Below are 22260 nucleotides of genomic sequence, written 5' to 3'. Positions count from 1 at the left end.
CTGGAGGCATCCAGGGTGGGGTATGTACGACTATTGCGGACTCATTGCAGCAGGCCATTGTGGGCAGAGGGATTATTGTGCCAGGCAGGGCTCAGTGGATTACTATGCAGGTTCAGGGTGGCCTTGTGGGCTTCCTGAACATCTGTTGCTAATTGGACTAGTTTCTTATTTTTAATGATTAATTTCTTTTTTAGGATATTTTATTATGTGCACTAAGAACTGTTAAAAGATTGTAGCTACAGGAACTGCCATCAGGAACGGACAACTCTGATGTGTCATTTGATGGGTGACGGTAAACATCGCGAAGGAGTTTCCGTAAGTTCGGTGGAAAGGGCCGGGTTACGAGTGCCCCTGATGCGTCACATGATGGGTGACGGGTGCATCAGTAAGGGGGCATCCCGTAGGCTAAGGAGGAAATCCGAACTGAGTAAGAAAATATGCGTAAGAACGCAAGCACAAGAATAAAGATGGGTTCAATGAAGCTTTTTACGAAAAGCAGGAACAATCGCGGAAAGGCAGACGCTTTTCCGCGAGGAATCTATGTTTGCATTGCATTCGTGCATGTGGTTGCATCCAGGGACGCCTGGGAAGTGTTGTGAAATGCATTGGTTTTAACTTATAAGGTTTTATTGAGTTTTTGGGCAGGTTCTGACCAATTTTAAAATATGCAGGCCGCCCACTTAATAAGTGGGCAGCCACTTAGAAGATAAAGCAACAAAACCAGCCAGCGAATTCTCTCTCCCTATTTCGGGTAGAACAGCGAAAAAAAAAAAAAACCCCCCGGCCGCGATCTCTACGCGAGCAGCTATTCGTGCCGTGGCCAGGGAGCTATAAAAGCACCACATGCCCTCACTCAAAGGGAGGTACCAACATTAGCAAGAGAAGACTCTGCCGCAAGAGATCGCAAGACTACGAAGCACGGAAGTCGCTTTTCCCGCGCAATAGCGACAGATTTTCAAGTGCTCGTGTACGCTCCCATTTTGTGACAGTGGTATCAGAGCTCGGACTCCTCTCTTTCTCTGCAAAGAAAGACGATTCCGGGAAGAACGGGAAGAACCATGTCGAGCCAAGGGAGAAGCGTTGAAGAGGAGCTTCAACAAGTGCAAGCTCAGCTTGCGGAGTTGCAACAAATTTTACTGTTGCCAGACGTCCAAAAGCTTTTGGGCGGAATGAAGAAAACGAATGGAACTAATGCAGCCAAGCATCCAGACAACACTGTTGGCGTGAGACCACAGGAGGCAAGAGAAGAAGAACGTGCCGAGGTGCACAAAGGATCTTCGGATCGGAATGAACGGCCTACTCCAAGGAAAGAGCTCTCTCTTTGCTAGACGAGAGCAAGGACATCTCTATCTCATCTCCATCTTACTCTCCTGAGTATACTTCTACTTCTCGATCATCTCGTCAGAAGGAGGAAGCCGCTACTACTACTACTCTTCATCAACCTAAAGATAAGCCTCGATTCAAGAAGCATGGTCGCAAGTCTCAACATTGCATGAGAGTCTTCAAATCGGGCGACAAGGACATCAAGTTCGAAACCTAAAACGGACGGAGAGACATCTCCAAAGCACTGTCCTTCATCAGACAGTTTGAAGTCGCCTTTACCAATGGGCACTTCACAGAAAGATCCAAATTACGCCATGTGGGGATGCACCTCAAGGAAACGGCAAGTAATTGGTGGCTAGCCAAGATTTTGGAAGGTTCTCAGGCCAGAACTTGGGAGAGCTTCAAATCTGAATTTTATGAACAATTTCTTCCAAGTGACTTCGAGCAGGACATACGGAAGGAATGGGACTGGCTTGCCCAGAAGAAACATGAAAAAGTAACGACCTATGTGGACAAGTATTGGTCGGTTCTTCTGAAGGTCACTCCCTTCATGAAGATTGCCGACGAGGAAAAGAAAAGAAAGTTCGAAGCGGGTCTCCAACCGCAGCTTCGAAAGAGTATGAAAGTGTATCCGCATGACACTCTTCAGAGGATGATGGAGTCAGCAATCATTGCTGAGGATTTGCACTCAACTGGGACGCCCAAAAAAATGGAGCGTAGCACTTACCGTGCAAGACAAAGAGGGGTGTACGATGACCAAGGGAGCCAAGGAAGAAAATGTCCTCCATCTAGGGACGATGATCATTCTAAGAAGTCAGAGGGCAATGGCAAGCGAACTAAGTATCTTTCTCCTACTCAACTTCAAACTTCCAGAGAGGAAGGAAGATGCTTCTACTGTGGCGAGAAAGGACATATGAAACCGGATTGCCCTCTAAAGCAGCAACGACAAGAACAAGCTTCTGCGAGGCAAGAAAAAGCAAGGAAGGAACCCGCACCACCAAGCTCGAACTCAATTCCAGATGTTCAAGGAAACACAGAAACGGAGAAAGGAAAGCGTCAACTTTTGAAGGGCTGGGGGTCTTTGAACAACCAGCGAGTACTGATTCTTTATGATCCAGGATCCACGGATAACTTCATCTCCCTGGATACTGCGGAACGTTTGTGCCTCACACCGTCTCAGCTTGGCACACCGGTTACATCCGGATCGGCATTCGAGGGGTTGACAACCAATGCAACTCCCGTGCAAGGACAGCTCAATCTTCGGATTGGCGAGTACAAGGACCGCGAATCATTTTTGATGGCACCCATCGAGGGATGTGATATCATCTTGGGTATGCCATGGCACTTTCACATGACACCTATTCCCGATTATGTGGAAAAGACCCTCACTTTTGATCATGGGGGTAAGAAAATAAAGATTCAAGCTGATGAAGGAGATTGGCAGTTCCCAATTGTAAGCCATATCTCCATTAAGAAAGAAATGAAGAAGTGTCTTTCTGCTTACTTGATTTTTGCAAAGGATAAAACTAGTAGGGACTCTCTCTCTAGTCTGGAAATTAAGCGTCTTCAATTAATTGAAAAGTACAAAGATTGTTTCACAGAAACACTTCCTGATGAACTCCCTCCGGTACGGCCGGAAGATCACCGCATAGATCTCATACCGGGTAGCTCGCCTCCCAATCAACCCCCTTATCGGGTAAGTCTTGCTCAGTAAGAGGAAATTCTGAAGCAAGTCAACGAGCTTCTAGAGAAAGGGTTAGTACGGCCCAATGCTTCACCCTACTGCTTTCCAGTTCTACTGGTGCAGAAGAAAGATGGCTTGTTTCGAATGTGCATAGACTATCGGTCTTTAAACAAGATCACGATCAAGAATCGCTTTCCGATTCCCCAGATTGATGATATACTTGATAAGTTGCTGGGTGCAAGTGTCTTTAGTTGCATAGACTTAAAGAGTGGGTATCATCAGATACGGATCGCCCGTGAGGATGTCCATAAGACTGCTTTCCGCACAACCTTTGGACTATATGAATTTTTGGTAATGCCTTTCGGCTTGACCAATGCTCCTGCGACGTTCAATCACATGATGGACCGCATTTTCAGCCCGTATCGAGCTTTTACGGGAGTATTCTTTGACGACATACTCATCTTCTCTAAATCAGAAGAGGAACATCGGAAGCACTTGGACTTAGTGTTTCAAGAATTGCGAAAGCATGAGTTGCATGTGAATGCAAAGAAGAGCGAGTTCTTTCTCTCAGAGATACACTATCTCGGCCATATAGTCTCTCACAATCAAGTGAGTATGGATCCTGCCAAGATCCGAGTGGTAGAAGATTGGCCTATTCCCACTACGGTACATGATGTACGTAGTTTCTTGGGATTATGTTCGTATTATCGAAGGTTTGTCCGAGGATTTGCCCATGTAGCAGGACCACTTCATGATTTGACAAAGAAGAAGATTCCTTTCAGATGGGGATCGAGACAACAAGGAGCTTTTGATCGGCTCAAGTACTTGCTAAGCCATGGACCTATTTTGATAGTGCCTGACTTAAGGAAACCATTTGAGGTTCACTGCGATGCTTCAGGCGATTGCATCGGAGCAATGTTAAACCAAGAAGGCCATGCAGTGGCTTATGAAAGCAGACGGTTTAAGGATGCAGAGTTGCATGCATCAATCTACGAAAAGGAACTCTCGGCTGTGATTCACGCCTTATCCAACTGGAAGCACTATCTTCTAGGAGCGGATTTTGTGATCAAGACTGATCACCAGAGTTTGCGGTATTTTCTTACGCAAAGGAAACTATTTGAGAAGCAGATGAGGTGGGCAAACTTTTTGTCTATGTTTCACTTCCAGATCCTTCACACGGCTGGGAGTAAGAATGTGGTCGCAGACGCATTGTCTAGGCGGCCAAGGGTGAACGCTATCACTTCGGTGTATCACCAAGAATTAGAAGCAGTGCCGGATTTGTATCCGAATGATCCAGACTTCTCCACCATTTGGGAAAAGCTACATCGTGGAGAGAATGAGTTTCCCTATTCCATTTGGGACGGTTATCTCTACCACCATCAGGCCATATGTGTGGCGGAACCATTAAGAAAGAAGATCATGGATGAAGCACACGCTTCGCCTTATGCGGGTCATCGGGGTATTCTCCCTACGACCTTAGTTATGGAAAGATATTTCTTTTGGCCTAGCCTTAAAGCAGACATTGATAAGTATGTCAGGGAATGCTTGGTTTGCCAAAAAGTGAAGTATGATCGGCATAAGACGCCTGGGTTGCTACAACCATTGCCTGTGCCTAATGAACCTTGGGAAAGTATTGCCATGGACTTCATCATGGACCTCCCTAGAACTCAGACTGGAAATGACGCGATCTGGACCATTGTGGACCGGTTTAGCAAGCAATCACACTTTATACCAGTCAAGAAAACGATCAAAGCAGATCATATGGCTAGGGTCTTTCTAGCACAGATCTTTAAGCATCATGGAATGCCTAAGTCTATTGTGAGCGATCGAGATCCTCGCATGGCAGGAAATTTTTGGCGTGCCTTGATGGATAATCTTGGTACAAAGCTGAATTTTTCATCTGCCTACCATCCTCAAACGGACGGGCAAAGTGAGATAGCCAATTCCACAGTATTGGATATGTTAAAAGCTTATGTGTCAGACCGGCAATCTGACTGGGAGAAATATTTGCCTCTTGTCGAGTATGCGTATAACAATACCATACACTCATCGACGGGGAAAGCACCTTTTGAGATTCTCTATGGTAAGCCTTTGCTTCCACCCATCCTTTTAACTAAGGATAAGATCTTTGCAACAGATGAGTTTGTTCGGGATTTGGGCACCGCCTACGGGCAAGTTAGGAGAGCTATTCTACGCTCTCAGGAAAAGCATAAGAAAGCTGCAGACAAGCACAGAAGGAATCTAGACTTAACAGTCAGACAGTTAGTCTTACTCAAGTTTGAGAAGGCAAGACTTAAAAAACAAGCGTCTCATAAGGGGAAGGTGGTAAAACTTTCTACCCGTTACTATGGGCCGTTTAAGATCACTGAGCGAGTGAATGATGTCACCTTCCGATTAGAGCTACCGCTTAATTGGAAGATCCATAATGCTTTCCATGTCAGTTTACTCCGGCCTTATGTGGGACCGCCTCTACGCCAGCCTAGTACTGAGGAACCTCTTGAGGTTGAGGAAACAGAAGAAATACTCCAAGCGGAGCAGATAGTAAGTCATCAGGAGCGGCCTCTCAAATCCGGAAAGATAACACGGAAGTATTTGGTTAAGTTTAAGAACTACTCGAATCTAGATGCTCAGTGGATGACGCAGGAGGAATTAGCAGCTTATCCCGAGATACTGGGGTATATGTCCAAGCACTACAGTTGAGGTCAACTGCTTAGAAGCCAGAGGGATGTTGCTAATTGGACTATTTTCTTATTTTTAATGATTAATTTCTTTTGTAGGATATTTTATTATGCGCACTAAGAACTGTTAAAAGATTGTAGCTACAGGAACTGCCATCAGGAACGGACAACTCTGATGTGTCATTTGATGGGTGACGGTAAACATCGCGAAGGAGTTTCCGTAAGTTCGGTGGAAAGGGCCGGGTTACGAGTGCCCCTGATGCGTCACATGATGGGTGACGGGTGCATCAGTAAGGGGGCATCCCGTAGGCTAAGGAGGAAATCCGAACTGAGTAAGGAAATACGCGTAAGAACGCAAGCACAAGAATAAAGATGGGTTCAATGAAGCTTTTTACGAAAAGTAGGAACAATCGCGGAAAGGCAGACGCTTTCCCGCGAGGAATCTATGTTTGCATTGCATTCGTGCATGTGGTTGCATCTAGGGACGCCTGGGAAGTGTTGTGAAATGCATTGGTTTTAACTTATAAGGTTTTATTGAGTTTTTGGGCAGGTTCTGACCAATTTTAAAATATGCCGGCCGCCCACTTAATAAGTGGGCAGCCACTTAGAAGATAAAGCAACAAAACCAGCCAGCGAATTCTCTCTCCATATTTCAGGTAGAACAGCGAAAAAAAAATAAAAAATCTCCACGATCTCTACGCGAGCAGCTATTCGTGCCGTGGCCAGGGAGCTATAAAAGCACCACATGCCCTCACTCAAAGGGAGGTACCAACATCAGCAAGAGAAGACTCTGCCGCAAGAGATCGCGAGACTACGAAGCACGGAAGTCGCTTTTCCCGCGCAAGAGCGACAGATTTTCAAGTGCTCGTGTACGCTCCCGTTTTGTGACAACATCTATGCGCCCAATGTGGCGAGTGCTCGTGCAGAGTTTTGGTCACAGATTGTTGAGTCTTCGCCGTAGGCCGATCATTGGTGTATAGGAGGGGACTTCAACATGTTGGAGGACCCTTCTGATAGGATTGGTGGCAGCCATGCTACTGTGCATGGAGTCGAGTTGACAGCTTGGGAGAGGCTGTGTATGACTTTGAGGGTCTCGGATACATGGCAGCACTCTGGTTTTGTGAGCCCCCCAGACAGTCTTGCCTTCTCTAGATCGGACCGCAGAGTGGGAGGAGTGAATCTATCGCGGATAGATCGCTTCTACACTAGTGACCACTTCAGTGACTTGGGGGGATTAGTGGGCATGCTGGTAGGGACATCCTTCTCGGACCATGCACCAGTGATCCTCACAATGGCAGACAGGCAGAGGTGTGGGAGCACGATGTTTCGCATTCCAGAGAGGGTCTTGTTGGACTCAGCACTCAGAGAGAGGGTAGAGGCTCTCTGGACAGAGGGCATGGACAACCAGTTTTCACCTGCAGATAGAGTGGCCTCAGGCCTAGCTCAGCTTAGCCACTTTTTTCTTCAGGAGTCTCTGGCTCGCCAGGCTGCAGCGAGAGAGGCGGAGCAGCGTCTCGGACGAGGCATTGCTTCACTACAGAGGATACATGAGCAACATCCAGACAGTCCATGGTTGGAGGAGAGGCGTCATGAGTTTGCCTTTCACCGACAGGCATCTCAGTGGACTCAGGTGGGTGACAAAGTGACTGGTGCTTTTTTTGAGACAGTGGGACCTCGACACTCGCATGCCAAGGTCATTCAGTTGAGGAGGCCCGATGGGTCAGTTGCTTGTGAGCCCGAGGATATGCGTGCAATTGCTACTAACTTTTACGGTGAGTTACTATCGGTTGAGTCTCAGTCAGAGCGGCAGGATGCATGCAGGGAGTAGGTTTGGGCACAGATGCCATGTCTTGTGACAGAGGAGATGCGCTAGAGGCTAGAGATGCCACTTCAGCTTGAGGAGCTGCACACGGCTCTTAGGGCCCTCCCTCGTGGTAGCTGTCCAGGTGAGGATGGGTCGACTCCCAGCTTTTTCTTGGAGTACTGGGACCTGCTTGGCCCAGATCTTTGTAGTGCTTTTCATTACATTTTGCACACAGGAGTGATGCTTGACAGCATGAGTGAGGGCCTGATCTACCTCATTCCCAAGGAGGGTGGCATCTTGGATGAGATTCGACAATGGCGCCCCATCACCATCCTCAACTCAGCCTACAAAATTCTTGCCAAGGCTTTGAGTTTGAGGATTCAACCACTTTTAGAGAGCCTTATACATGGGACTCAGACAGGTTTTGTCAAGGAACGCAGTATCCTTGACAACATCTTTACTTTCTGGGAGGCTTCTGCCCTGGCACGGTTCCGTGGTGAGGACCTTGTGATTCTTCTTCTCGATTTTGAGAAGGCATACGACAGAGTTGACTGGGACTTTCTAGAGGGCACTCTACGCAGGATGGGCTTCTTAGATGCTTGGATCAGAGGGTTGTCAGCTTTGTACAGACAGGCTCACAGCCAGGTGCTTTTGGCAGGAGGGAGAGGTGAGCGCTTCATACTCACACGCTCGGTCAGACAGGGTTGTCCTCTTGCCCCCTTTCTCTTTCTGTTCTATGCGGAGGCGATGAGCAGATTTTTGGTGTCGCAGCAGGTTGGTCTTCGGGGCTTAGCACCCCCTATTCGGGGAGATGAGCTATTGGACGCTGAGTTTGCCGATGACTCAGCCTTATACTTAGATGGCCAGGAGGCCAATCTTCACAGATGTGAGCAGGCTTTGGAGACCTTCTATTGTGCATCGGGCGCACTGATCAATTGGAGAAAGACAGTGGCTTTCTCGGTTGGTAGTGCTCCTATGCCAGATTGGATGCCAGGAGAGGGTTTCAAGTGGATTTCCCCAGGGACTGCAGTTCGGTACTTGGGTTGTCAGGTTGGTTTGGATTCGTCTCCCGAGCAGCAGATTGCTCCTCTTCTCCTGTCCATCAAGAGAAAGCTGTTACATTGGAGCTCAGCACAACTTTCGCTGGCTGGTAGAGTAGTAGTTGCCAAGTACATCACTTCTTGCTTTGATCTTCTCGAGTTCTTGTATCTGCGAAGTAGAGAGGCTGACCAGGAACTTTCTTTGGTCAGGACGTGACACTTAGATAGCCCGAGCCAAGGTGGCTTGGTCGGTCATCACGCTTCCTTGTTCTCAGGGAGGGCTTGGGATCATTGATCCAGCACAGCAGAGTAGAGCCCTTCTTGGGAAGTTCATAGTCAGAGGACTGCTTCCAGGTGAGGAGCCCTGGAAGGAGTTCTTGCTGCAGAGGCTTCGTGCCAGGGTGCCTCAGTCAGGAGGCCCTTGGCAACCTTCGACCAGATGGATCTTTACAGAGATGCGCCGAGTTGGTTTGAGCAGGAGACTGGAGGACCGCTTCGCTGTGAGTTTGCTTTGATCTTGGGAGCTCTTACGGCGTGGCTTGGAGCAGAGACAGCCGACGTGCACGGAGGAGCGCCTACGGCAACCCCTCGTCTGGAACCCCATGGTTAGCACTCAGAGAGGCCACTTGGTTGGTAGCCGGCCTCATGTTTCCTGGGGTCCCATGGCAGCAGGTCCAACGCGCTCTCTAGGTGACTGGCTAGAGTTCACAGGTTTGTCAGAGGAGGTACAGGGTCTCCAGCTATAGGGCATGAGAGGGGTGCAGAGCATGTGTTAGGACATCTCAGAGTCAGTTCCAGCTGAATGGCTCACGCCTCTCGAGCCAGTAGCACCCCGGTGGATGGGAGCCTTCACACGACTGGAGGTTCTCATTTCAGTCAGGGCCTGCTCAGAGATTGTCCCAGCCCTATTCTTCGAGCTTCAGGGTGGGGGGGGGGGACGATTACAGCGAGTTGTAGTAGAGGCCCCGCAGGTAGCAGAGTGGTGTTTTCAGAGGATCCGAGTTGTGGGCATCTGTGGGAGTACTTGCATCATAGACCCTGACCCAGCAGCTCTTGAGACTGGACACTAGAGGCTATGGGCTTGGGAGTGTTGTCCATTGGCACAAGTACAATGGGATCCTGGTGAGTGGCTATGGAGGGACCCCTTCTCTTCTGCAGACCACCCAGGAGTCCCCTTCTTTCAGTACACTGTTCGGCTTGGAGGTCATATACTTGCAGCACAGAGAGGCCTGCCCCGTTGCAACACGTCATTGGCAGGAGGAGGGCCTCACAGTCGAGTTCTTGGCAACCTTTTGGCAGAGGTTGTGGGGCTCAAGACAGCCGAGGCGCGTCACTTTGTTTCAGTGGCTGGTTGCACACAGAGCTACAGCAGTAGGGAGCTGGCTTGTGCATAGTGGTCTCTCGGCCGCATGTGCAGCCTGTGACCAGTTGGTGGAGAGTCAGCGCCATTGTCTTTGGGACTGTCCCTCGGCCCAGCAGGTGTGGCTACGAGTTCTTCGGTTGATGCCTACTCTCTCCACAGCTAGGCAGTACACTTGGGGGGCAGCGGCTTGGTCCACTCTCACGGGCCCGGCACTTCAGTTTGAGCTATCTTCCACCAATAGGATGATAGTGATATAGGGGGGGTGACCTACACCCCAGCCTGCTACAGAGCTTACTCCACAAGAGTGGTGCAGTGAGAGAGGAGTGTTGGGAGCTCATCAGTGGCCTGACACTTTGGTTCATCCGGCGGGCCCGCTATTTCCGCATTTTTGAGGCTCGCTCTGTGCCACCAGCAGAGACTGTTTGTGACTTTTGGATAGAGCTGATCCATACTCTCAGAGGACAGCTTGAGGGACTACAGGGCAGCTCCGACTGCATGCGGGAGCGCCCTTAGGCTTTCCTTCGACTCTGGCGCCGTGGGCCTTTCTACACCATTGTCCAGGGTGTGCTCAGATGGCACTACCGACCACCTGTGTGGCTCTTCCCTCCTCCCATCTCTTGATTTAGCCTCATTGTATATATGTTGTTCTTTCATTGGGAGAGTCTCCCCACCATGTTTGTTGTAGCCCTCTCTTGCAGAGGTGGTTGTAGCCCTACGGGCAGTTTTCATTAGCTAATAGAAGGATCTTTTTCTCTGAAAAAAAAAACAATGTGCAGCACATGGAGTCCACACTATGCCAGGAAACTGTTGCTGGACCATAAATCCCATTGCCTTGCAATTAGCTGCATTATTTGTCACCACCTGCACAACATTCTCCTTGCCAACCTCCTCTATGGCTGTTTTGATGTGACCAAATATAAACTCAGCCGTGATCTTTTCCCCTGCTTTCCCTACATCCACAACATGCAAGAAATAGGTGCCCAAAGCAGAAGACACTAAGATATTGATTATGTGTCGTCTGCGTATGTCTGCCCAACCATCTGAGATAATGGTGCATCCAAACTCCTTCCATCTAGCTTTCATAGGCATAAGTACCTTGTCAATTAAGGCCTTCTGTTCATCTAACATAGTGGTGCGCATCTTGGTGTAATCAAGACCTGTCCATGTCTTAGTAGGCCCAACCTATGCAATCGCCTTTACCATTCTTTTCCACTGATTTGTGCGCAAGACATTGAAAGATATGTTGCACTTAATAAGAGTGCGACATATGTCCATCTTTGCCACCCTATGACGCTCTTTGACCCAAGCCTTAGAAGAGATGCGACTAGGCAAAGTGGTCTGCATTGGTGTTTCGGATGTACCTTTTTCACATGGCAAGGAGTCCTCATCTTCACCGCCAACACGTGCCCTCTTCCTAGAAGTAGGGGGTTACATGGAGGCCGAACCTCCTCCCACCTCTTGTCTCCGCACCTAAAGTCTCCAGCTCTCCAACAAAAGCATCATGTAAAGAATCTTATGTGCTGGGAGCACCTCTCAAACCAGGAGCACCAACAGGAAAATAATCTTTAATAAGCTGCTCCCTCAAAGGTGGTGGTATTTTCTCACATGCACCAGTTTGATCAGGTGGCACCCGATTCCCGTCAAGTGCTTTTTGACTCGCGTAATAATACTGGTGTACTGGTCCCCTCAATACTTGCATTGCCATAAGTGTGTGTCGAAACCTTGCTGAGAAGTGGTCGTGATGATGCTCAACATATTGGTGTGGAGCGACCAGGTGGGGTTGGTTTTATGCGGCATAATGAATTCTGCACAGTGTAAATGCCAAAGAGTGCACACACATGAGGAGTACAGAGTGCGAGAAGAGTATGGAGTGCATGGTGGTAGAAGCAGTACCTATTCACGCGCGTAGCTCGGCTTTGCATGTCTGTGCACTTCGCTGTAACACAACAGAGAGCCTTCTGATAATACTGGTCGATTAAAAAAGCCTAAGGCTCTATTCCCTTCAAAATATCATCGCAATCTGAAAGCAACCCTAGAGTGACTAGTTCGTGGAGTTTTCAGTCGATTTTTTTTTTGCCATCCTAAACCGTACGGTATGTACAATACACCGTACCATACCGTATGACTGTACCGTATTTATTCGTTCCGTACGTACATATGGATTCCACCTTGGTGCACAACATAAATATCGTGTTAATGGTTATAGATTGAAGAAATATTTGGCATGTTTGATGACGATTGTGATAGATGAGATGCTATCAATAGAGAAAGACAGTGTGGAGACATCTGAGAATGTAAATGAGGTTTCTGAGAATGAGCTGCAGCAGTTGTTCACCCTAGGAACCTCTGCTTGTCATGAATGATCAAGCAGGCTATGGGGGGTTGGCAAGCTATGTCAGGCATTTTTTGGATGAGCATAAAGTCACTAAGTTATGCCAAAAAGCTTGCCCACTAGCCTCATGTATATATGTGTACATAGCACTGCAAGTTTTGGAAGTGGCCCCATAAAAAATCATGTACAAAGGTGTGATTTTGCCAAGCTTGAATGCTGATGTTTGGGGTTGTTCGAGTTCCCAAGACATGGTTCTTAATGAATATTTTCAGCCGTGCTTTATAACTTGTGAATCGGACTTGTACATCATGAGTTATGAGCATCCGAAGTGGGTGGTCTCAACTTAGAAGGTGATGGCAGGTGCATGCGACAAAGGCAACTGGGCCAACTTGATGATTGAAATTAGAAATGCTGAGGTTTGAGAATTCTAGAAGTAGCCGAGGATGATGGGCTTCGAGCCGTGTGTTACGGTGTGTCATTCGATGACCAGAGCAGCAAGTTATGCTTGAGGAAAGTTGTCCGAGAAGCTCTTATGCTTTGGGGGAAATCTGGAAATTTATTGGGCTTGTGGGAGTTGGGAGGAAGTTGCCATGTGGCATAGGAGTTATCCCACATGGGAAGGGAAAAGTGGAGAATGGGGGGTATATAGCCTAAAGGGGGAGCCCATTATGGGTGTATCAAATGAAAGGAGCTCATAAGGCTTGTAGGGGCTCGTGGGCTTCATGGGGGAGAGATGGTACGTTTTTCGAGTACACACTTAGCCGGACAGGCGCATGACATCAATTTTGGTCCTCGGCTACTTGCCCCCACCCCATTCCCTTGGTCAAAGGGTCACCGACACCTCATCTTTTGCCCACAAAAAAGCCAAAAATGAGCCAATTAAAAGATGCCCACAAAGGAAGCCTTGTCGGCTAAGAAGAGAGAGTAGATTTTTGGGGAATAAAAGATAAGAGAGCCCCCATTTTAATAGCTGCAACACTTGTACAAGTACTAGAGAGCTCATTTTTGAGCAAGAAAGAGAACACCCCTGGTTTTGAGTGGCCATAACTTCTTCATCCTTCATCTGTTTTTTGCCTATGGATACCCTACGGACATCTCCGCGAGATGAGCTTCGTCATGATGTCCTCAGTTTCTCCTAATTTCGAGTGTGTCTCGTGCTCGAAGGGTTTTTCATAAATCTCTAGAGGTGTTTATCACACGTGTTTTCGATTGTGCAATAGTTCTTCCTTTCGACGATGTGACTCGTGCAAGGCTATAGAAGCACTCGTTTTTCTTCTTGTTTGCACGCTAACAGCGCCTCTGCTTGTTCCTGCAAAACTCAGTCAAGTTAGTTCATGACCTGAAGGTCACACAGATGTTCCTAGCATCATGCAGATGTCTTTAGATGCACATTCCACATAGAGAGAACTGATCATGGCATAGAGGATTTCGGCTTCCAAGAGATTGGCATGGACAATTTTCTAGGGGGAGTGAGTCTTGGTTGGGCTAGACGAACGCATTGATCTGATGCATCTATGACCTCAACGCAAAAACCCTAACCCTTAAACGCGTCACAGGAGAGCTGGGCAAAGAGAGCGATCCCGACAGGCTTTGTTTTAATGGAGGTGATGCAGCACCATGTGAGTCGGCCAACGAGATGGGAAATTGACGAGGTTGAGCTGAGGGATGGGGCATGAACCTAGCCTTGCAAAGGGTAGCTGGCGGTGCAAAGAACGTGCAAGGCAGGGCTGCTGGGGACAAGGCTTGCCAAGCAGAAATCTGCAGGGTGGACAGGGCTGTGGTAGAGGGAGGGGCTCTGGGGTGGGCTGGAGGGGAAGGGGTGCAGCAGCAACGGGGTGGAAGTTTGGAGCTTGCGCAAACTGCAGCGAATGCGAGCAGGTGGCAGGGTTGGTGCGGCGAGCAGGAACAGGGCGGTCCTAGGGTTTGCAAGCAGCCCTTATGAGGGATCTCTCTCTCTCTCTCTCTCTCTCTCTCTCTCTCTCTCTCTCTCTCTCAATTGTATCGATTGGCCATGGCCCATAGTGAGTTCTCACCTTATTCATACTTCTGTCATGTGCTTAACCTAAGAAAAGGTAATTTGCTTTAAGTAGATCTATCTGAAGTTAGCTGTTTGGCTATTGATTCATTTTAGACAAGAGGAGGATGTTATCTTTTTAGCTGTATTTTTTTCCACAACGTTTGTTCTTTCGTTGCAAAATCTGCTGCTCAATATTAAGATACTAATGCAACTATGATTTCTTTTGAACAGGTTATGCACCTGCCAAGAATGACTTTCTTTTTGAAAGGGTATTTGTCTCAACCCCTTAGTTGCTTCCACTGTGAATTTATGTTGACACTTATGTTGACACTTATGTTGTGACTAGCTATTGTGAGTTGGTTATGAATTCTTATGTTTCCCCTGAAGCTCGTCTAGTTAGGACTCTACTACAACAGTGTCAGACTACTACATCCTCCAAGTTTTAACTTTTGGACATGCATGTCCAACTTTAACTTACCAAAAATTATTCAAGTTTGTTGCTTTTATGAAGCTTGAATCTAGTTTTTTACCTTCGAAACCTCTGAATTGTGGTGAACTGTAGGAAAAGTAACATCCCTCTTTTTGAACAGGAGTGAGCTAGTTGTCAACAATTTAGGACAAGTTTTTGTGGAGAATTATGTTTCTTAGTTCTAATATTGATTGCATCTCTGTTTCTTGGAGTTCAAAGTTGGCTGTTTATTTTCCAATGCTATTTTGAGTTTATTTCTATAATTGCTTTATTCTCTCTGGTCTTTGTTGACTAGTTTTCATTTTGACCCTGTGAAAGGTTTATATACCTTTGCTTCTGTTGTGCGTTTCCCAGTGGACATCTGGTCTCATATGCATCTCCCTTGATTTTAGTTTAGTTCGCTCATGTTACTTGTTTGTTTACATCCTTTTGCCCGACATCTTGCTGCAGAGGCTTCAAAATTTTCTATTTGGTAAGCATGTGAAAAAAATCCCATTCTTCAGCATTATCCATTTACATTTCTTTCGAAAGTTTGTCACAACGTGCTCTTTGTATGCCGTTTTGTGTTTATCAGACATCCTCATGCAACATTCAAAAGGCAAAGCAGCTCTAGTGTTTTGCTCGACAAGAAAAGGTGCTCAAGAAGCTGCTTTGACTCTTGCTGAGACTGCTTCAAAGTTTGGAACCAAAAACCCATTTCTTCGTTCATATGAGCAATATGAAAGGCTCCAAGTTGCTGCATTATCATCAAATGACAAGAATATGCAGGCCTGCATAAGGAATGCAGGTAATGATGGATTGATATTGTATGGTTGATGTTTTCACGTTTTATGGTACCAGAAATCTAGTTTGAGGAGACACTCTACTTTAGTATATGCCAGCAGTATGGACAGTTGCACTATGTAGCTCATAGATAAGAGTCCTTTAGGATCTTCCTTTTCCAGCTAGGTATTAAGCTGTTAGTAAAGGCTTGTACGCTAGACTTATGGACCATTCTGGGCATCAGGGAAGCTTAGTATATATTCCTTTCTTTCTCTTTCATACTCAAATTAAACAAGACTTATCGGTGGATAGATCTTTGAGGTCTCTTGGGATTGTTCCTACAACGTTAATGTCTCTTCTTCTTCTTCTTCTTCTCTCTCTCTCTCTCTCTCTCTCTCTCTCTCAAATCAAACAAGCAATGTCCTTGCTTGCTTAGCTTCACAGGCCTTGCAACTGATTAATAAGCTGTGGCCTTGCTTGCAGGGTACATCTGCCTTAACCAAAAGCAGTGACTGTGCTTGAGCAAGCTGGCCCCCAGTTAGCTCATAGCAACTGAATCTGTCTCTCTTCACACACCATTCTCGCCTTTAGGGAAGCTTAGTATATCTTCCCCAGCCCCCCATCAGTGGTGCTTGTAATAAGCAGGGGGACTGGCCATAGAAGCAGGGAACTCGTGGGAGAGGGGGGCTATTTGCCATTAGAAGTAGAGAGGCAGCTCAATCAAGGGGCTGGTCTCGGAAGCAAGGGGGCACCTCGAGTAGGGGACTCAGTTTGAAAACCAAGGCCCTAAACCGTTGAAGTGCCCGTCACGAGATGTGATGGGTGTGTCTCTCTATGACCACCCGTTAATGCATCATATGTGTCATGCAAAATTGGTGCTCTATAGCATACACAAACGTTTCCTGAAGAAAAGCTAACCATCACGAATGACATAATTGCACTGACCTTGTGAATTGAGTGCTTGTAACCAATGCTTTTCAAATTCACAACCCATGTAATCATCTTTTAGATCATCAAAACCAAAACCTTGAATAGAGAGAAGAGAATGAGTTTTCGTAACCTTTCCGACTCAATGCATCAACAATAGGTTTAGCTTTGCTAGGGACATAGTCAATCATACCAATAAGTTGCTCAAAACATTGAGACCATCGTCCTTCTCTGTCACTCCAATGTGCACTAGGCATGTATTGAAGCCATCTAAGGGCTTGATAATCTGTGTGAACAATAAACTGACGTCTATAAATGGAACGCTTCCAATAATGAATGACAGAGAGTTCTTTATCATAGACAAAATAGCTTTTCTAATATTATTTAGTTTATGATAGAGAAATGCCACTGGATGATTGTTTTGTTGTAACATTGCACCGATGGCAATGTTACTAGCATCAATTTAAATATCAAAAGGCTTCTCCCAAGAGGCAAGGACGAGGCATGTTGCCTCAGTGACTGCTACTTTGAGCGCTTCAAAAGCACTCTTAACGGCATTGGTCATGACTATGCGTTGACGGCGAGTTTTGACACCTTCTAGCAAACGATACAGTGGTGCGGCAATATGTGCAAAGTGTTTGATGTGAGAACTGTATGTTTGACACAAACCCAAAAATGAGTATACGTCATATGTTGTCTCAAGCATAGGCCACTATCTTACCTCACTTACCTTCACGGGATCAAATCGAATGCCGTCGGACGAGATAACGTAGCCCAAATAGCACACAGTAGTTAGAAAAAATTTCGACTTCTTTGCTGCAATATAAAGACGGTTAGCATCCAATCGGGCCAAAATTTTCTCTACATCTATAGCATCTTGCTCCCAAGAAGTGGAGAAAATAAGAATGTCATTCAAAAAAATGAACACACACTTACCGACCAAGTCAATGAAGATACACATTATCATACAATTGAACTTATCCCCTGCACCCGTCAGACCAAATGACATAACAATGAACTCGTAATGTCCGTGCTTGGTCCTAAAGACGGTCTTGTATATGTCTAGTTTTGCGATTCTTACTAGGTGATAACCACTCTTCAAATCGGCTTTTGAAAATACGATAGCCCCGTTGAGATGCTCCAAAATGTACTTGATGCGAGGCATAGAAAACTTGTTCTTGACCATCATCTTGTTGAGGGCCCTGTAATCCACACATAACCGCGATGAATCATCTTTCATTGGAGCAGCAAAAGGACTTACACTGGGATGTATAAAATCCCTATTCCTCAACAACTCACCTAGTTGACACTCTATCTCCTCTTCATTAGCCTTGTTCAAATGATATGAAAACTTACTTACTGGTGGTGCTCTGTGTAAGGTGCAGCGGAAGTGAATGTTGATTTTGCTCAAGATGAGTGCTCCGAACTATGCTCAAGGGTTCCTTTTACTTACGGAAGGGAGAGCCTTCCGTTCCTTTAGTGAGAGTGCAATGATCACAAACAAAGTGAATGCTATTGTGAATGAAGGTGCTGAGATTGAGAGACAAAGAGAGAAGAATACGACACCAGACGGTTCTCAAACCCTCCTTCAAGGGTCCCCTCTCTATGGTGAGAGAGGTCTATGCTATTGATTGCACAAATCTGGTACAATGGTCTAGATGCAATGGACTTGCCGACGATGTCGACGACAATGATAACGACGACGAGGATGAGTTGAAATCTGAAAGCGCTAGGGACTGAAATCTGAAATTTGCAAAACACTGACTTTCTGCTGCTGATCTCTGACATTGTGTTGTCGAGGATGGTGATGGCGACGACGCGACGACGATGCGCTGAAAACGCAGATGCTGAAAACTGCGGACAGCGGGCTGAATCTGAAAACGCTGGTTGATGTGATGGTACGGCGAGGATTTGCGACGGGTACATGAGATCTTCGAGGCTAGGGGCTGGATTTGTTGTGTCTAAGTGCTGAAAACTGGAAACGCTGATGAGCTTGGGCTGATCTGACGCTAGAATCTGCAAACGCTATGCTAAGTGCCGCAAACTGGAAACGTCAAATGATCTGTAGCAAAAATGCCAGGTTGATTTGCAACCTGAAAACACTATTTGCTTTTGCTGGCTGGAAACGCTAGGGCCCCTTGCCGGTATTGCTGAGAAGGTGCACTACAAGTTGCTGGAACTTCCTCTGCCTCTTCTACCAGAAAGTGCTAGCACTAGGTTTCTTTTATAGTAGCTTAGCAAATTTACCCTACTCACTTTCCCAACAAAGTCACTTATTAAATAATAAGTGAAAAATGAGTAAATAGGGAAAATGGTTTTTGTGCATTGTAAAATGCTCATGATGGGTACTGAATGTCATGCTGATGATCATGCTGTGTGCAACCAGAGGACATTCACGGCCTGCACACAGGCTCACATAGGTGCCAGAACACTTCCTAAGCTGACTTGAACCCTAGACGTGAAGTAGCTTATCCACATGCACATAGGGTTAGATGTGCACGTGACACTCTGTCCACTTGGTCGATGACATGATCCTCACCTCGCTCGGGAGGGAGTGTAGGGGGAAGATCATCGTGAAGCAACAAGTGCTCAAACTTTTCAAACAACTCACCATATCTATCAGGTTCCTTGATGTGGGGTTGACATAGATGACCGCCGCTTTTTCTCCTTGACGTAGCTCTCTTTCAGTTTGGACATGAGAGATGAGAGGGAGAGAGGGAATGCCACTTTCGTCTCGAATGAGGACATGCTACGACACATTGTCATTGATGAGAAGTATGAACTTCTCCCAATCGACAATGGGTTTAAACATGCGAAACCACTCAATGCCCAAAATGATATCACATCCTGCAAGTTTCAGAGACTACAAAACAACTAGTAAATTGAGTTTGTTGAATGAACAATTTGACATCATTACATTCTTGAGAGATCCAAGCGTCCATGCCTTTAAAGAACCCCTGCACCAAGAGGGTGGTGATAGGAGAAGTTTCAAGAGGTACTTCCAGAATCAAGCAACACGACCCTTTGAGAAACATCATGGCTAAAGTAGGTAGGGCAAAATAAACAGTGTGCTTTTTTTTATTTTGTCGACTCTCTCTGCTCTCTCTCTCATTCTTCTCTCTCGCCATGGCTTACAGCCGCCATCATCCTCCATAGCTTGCACCCAACACTAGTATCATAGCTTTAGGGCGTTGCAAGGCGGCAGGTCTAGGCGGTGAAGACCGACGTCTCAAAAGGCCACGCTGAGGCGGTTGTTCCTAGGCGAGTAGAGGCCATAGGTGCAGACGGTGCATCTCAAAACGCAGGCATAACTTAAGGCGCGCTTGGCACTTGCATCTCGAAACGTTGTCTGCAGGCAAAGGCGAAGCATCTCAAAACGCAATAGTGGTGGGTTGCGAGAAGCGTAGTCGAAGAGGCACAAGCAAACTCCATCAGCGTCGGTAGCACAATGAAAAATTTCAAAAATGTTGAGACTTCTCAAAATGTGCTACCTACTCTTACCCAATTTGCCCTACCTACTTTTCACTTAAATTAATAAGTGAAAAATGTCAAAAATAGGTAAAATAGGCTAAATGCACTGGAAAAATCCCCAATTTGATTCTGATTGTAATGCTTATGATCATGCTGTGTGCAATCAGAGGATATGCATCTACACTAAGTGATTGGGCATGCACGGCCTGCGAATAGACTCACAAAAGTGCCAAATCACTTCTATTCTAGACTGATTCGACTGACGGAAACCCTGTTATGGTGTAGCTTGTCCACGGACACATAGGGTTGGATGTGTCACGTGACATCCCCTCCTTTTTAAGTGAGGTACTGGTACCGAGCTGCATGGCTTCCTTGTAGTCGGCCAACAACTCTGGATAATCCTTCGTCTACCCACACCGCTTGGGTTCCTCGATCCTTGAACTTCAAAAAGTATTGTCGCACTTGCTTCTTCGAACCATGGCGAAACCGATGTAACAAGACTTGCTCCGGCTCCATGACTTTAGCTTCATCAATGATCTTCGGTTCTTCTTCTTCCGAAATGTCCTTTGGAGGTGTTCCCTGAAACACTTTCAACCAAGAAACATGGAAAACGTTGGTCATTGACCATGAGTTAGGCAACTGCAATTTCATTGAAACCTCATTTATCTTTTTAATGACTGGAAATGGACCATACATTCGAAAAGACAACTTTTGACACTTTTTCCCAACTTGCTTAAGACGTTGCTTCATGATTCTTAAATACACCCAATCTCCTTCCTTGATCAAAACATCTTGACGATGCTTATTAGCCTGTCGTGAATAAGATTCCCGAGCCTTGCTTAGCCGAAGCTTCACACTCTCAGTAATCTCATCCAATGACTGACTTTCAACATTGGCATCAAGCATTTGACTGATTGAGCGAGTCAAAAGTGACTGGAACGGACGGTTAAAAGCTGCCTCATCCGGAGTTCGACCAATAGCAGAGGCCAGGTGACTACCAGGAGAAGGTTTTGGATGAGTTGGCCAACATGGTGCTCCAACCAGAGGAGACTTTTGCAGAGCTTATGACTAAAACCAAGTCTCTCGTGGCCAAGCTTCCCCAACAACTCGGTGAATTTATGGTTAAGAAGTGGGTGGAGAAGGCGCTTCCCAAAACTTCTCAGCAAAAACTCCGAGAGAGTCTCCGACCCGGCACCACTCTGGAGGAGTTTATTGCGGCTGTTACGAGGATAGAGGGAGCAAGGAAGCTGTTCACCAACTCCTTGCAGGTAGAGACCCCCTCAGTGTTTTCGGAAAGTCCTTCTGATCCATTGACTTCTTTACGTAGGGAACTTGAAGCCCTAAAACTACAACGCGCTATTCAAGAGGAGAAATCAATTCCATTCAGACAAGAGAAGTCCCCACATCACGAGGCTTTGGATCAAATCAAGAGAGAGCTAGAAGAGCTTCGGTCGCAGTAGGAGACTAAAGCTATGGTATGGTGCAGCTCGTGTCGCTCTCCAGGACACCCTCCACAGGATTGTCCCCTTCGAGCATATTGCCACTTCTGCGAAAAGTCAGTGCATGAAGACAAGGATTGTTACTATATCAAGGGACTGCGGCAAATACAACAAAGTCTAGGTCCTTCTCTCCAACAAGGGCTAGCACCAACATCTAATATAGTCTCTCTCTATGGCCATCAAAATTACATGCCGCCTTTGCTCAATACCCCTTTTGTCCAAGGTATGTCAAGTACGTTTCCACATCAAAATTTTTATACTCAGGCTGCTTCAACTCCTCAGAGCTTCTACACCTCAGTCTCCAACTCCAGGCAGCAACAAGAGCAGCGACCACCTCGTCCCCCGTTTCGTCCGTCTAATCGGCCCATCTTATGCTACAGATGTGGTGAATATGGGCATTACCAAAGTAAGTGTCCTTTACCTGAAGGGTCTCCTCCTTGCAGACATTGTCCGGAGTCTAAGGACCACTACAGTAAGGATTGTCCTAAGCAAAGGGCATCCTCATCTTCAGGCCCGACTCAAAACCCGACTCAAAACCAACAAGAATTCACATTCCCAAAGATCAATCTAATCACAGTGAACACCACTCCTCAGCCAACACCTGCTACTCATACAGTTCGGCAACAACAAGTGGCAGAGTCCGCTGGTGTGCTCACTCGGGCACAAAGAGCAGCCCTGGGTTTAAGCTTGTCAACAGGACCATCTCGTCCATCACTTCCGCAACCTGATCAAAATGTCGAACCCTTAAGTGGTGAAAAGAGTAGGCCAGTCTCTATGCTTTCGGACATTGATGGAACCTTCCTGGCAGCAGTGGCTGACTTGCAACAGGTCGAAATTTCCGAGGAAGCCCAGATTGTAGGAGCTAAGCCCACAGCGGAAGCAATCTTGAAG

General features: G+C 46.6%; 1 protein-coding gene across 4 annotated transcripts in view; it reads left to right on the top strand.

Annotated features, from left to right (window-relative positions):
* The window catches only part of RCK (DNA helicase ROCK-N-ROLLERS), a 77923-nt gene that overhangs the window by 8619 nt on the left and 47044 nt on the right, over positions 1 to 22260 (top strand). For all 4 annotated transcript variants that reach the window (XM_086514670.1, XM_086514673.1, XM_086514671.1 and 1 more), the window contains 3 exons: positions 14473 to 14510; positions 15161 to 15182; positions 15285 to 15497. In XM_086514670.1, coding sequence (XP_086370796.1) covers positions 14473 to 14510; positions 15161 to 15182; positions 15285 to 15497 — 273 coding nt within the window. The remainder of the gene's footprint in view (positions 1 to 14472; positions 14511 to 15160; positions 15183 to 15284; positions 15498 to 22260) is intronic.

The sequence above is a fragment of the Adiantum capillus-veneris genome, chromosome 6 (assembly GCF_014529385.1).
Source record: "Adiantum capillus-veneris isolate H3 chromosome 6, ASM1452938v2, whole genome shotgun sequence".
NCBI classification, from domain to species: domain Eukaryota; kingdom Viridiplantae; phylum Streptophyta; class Polypodiopsida; order Polypodiales; family Pteridaceae; genus Adiantum; species Adiantum capillus-veneris.
Note: the sequence above shows the minus strand (reverse complement) of the source record. Positions and strands in the feature narration are given on the sequence as shown.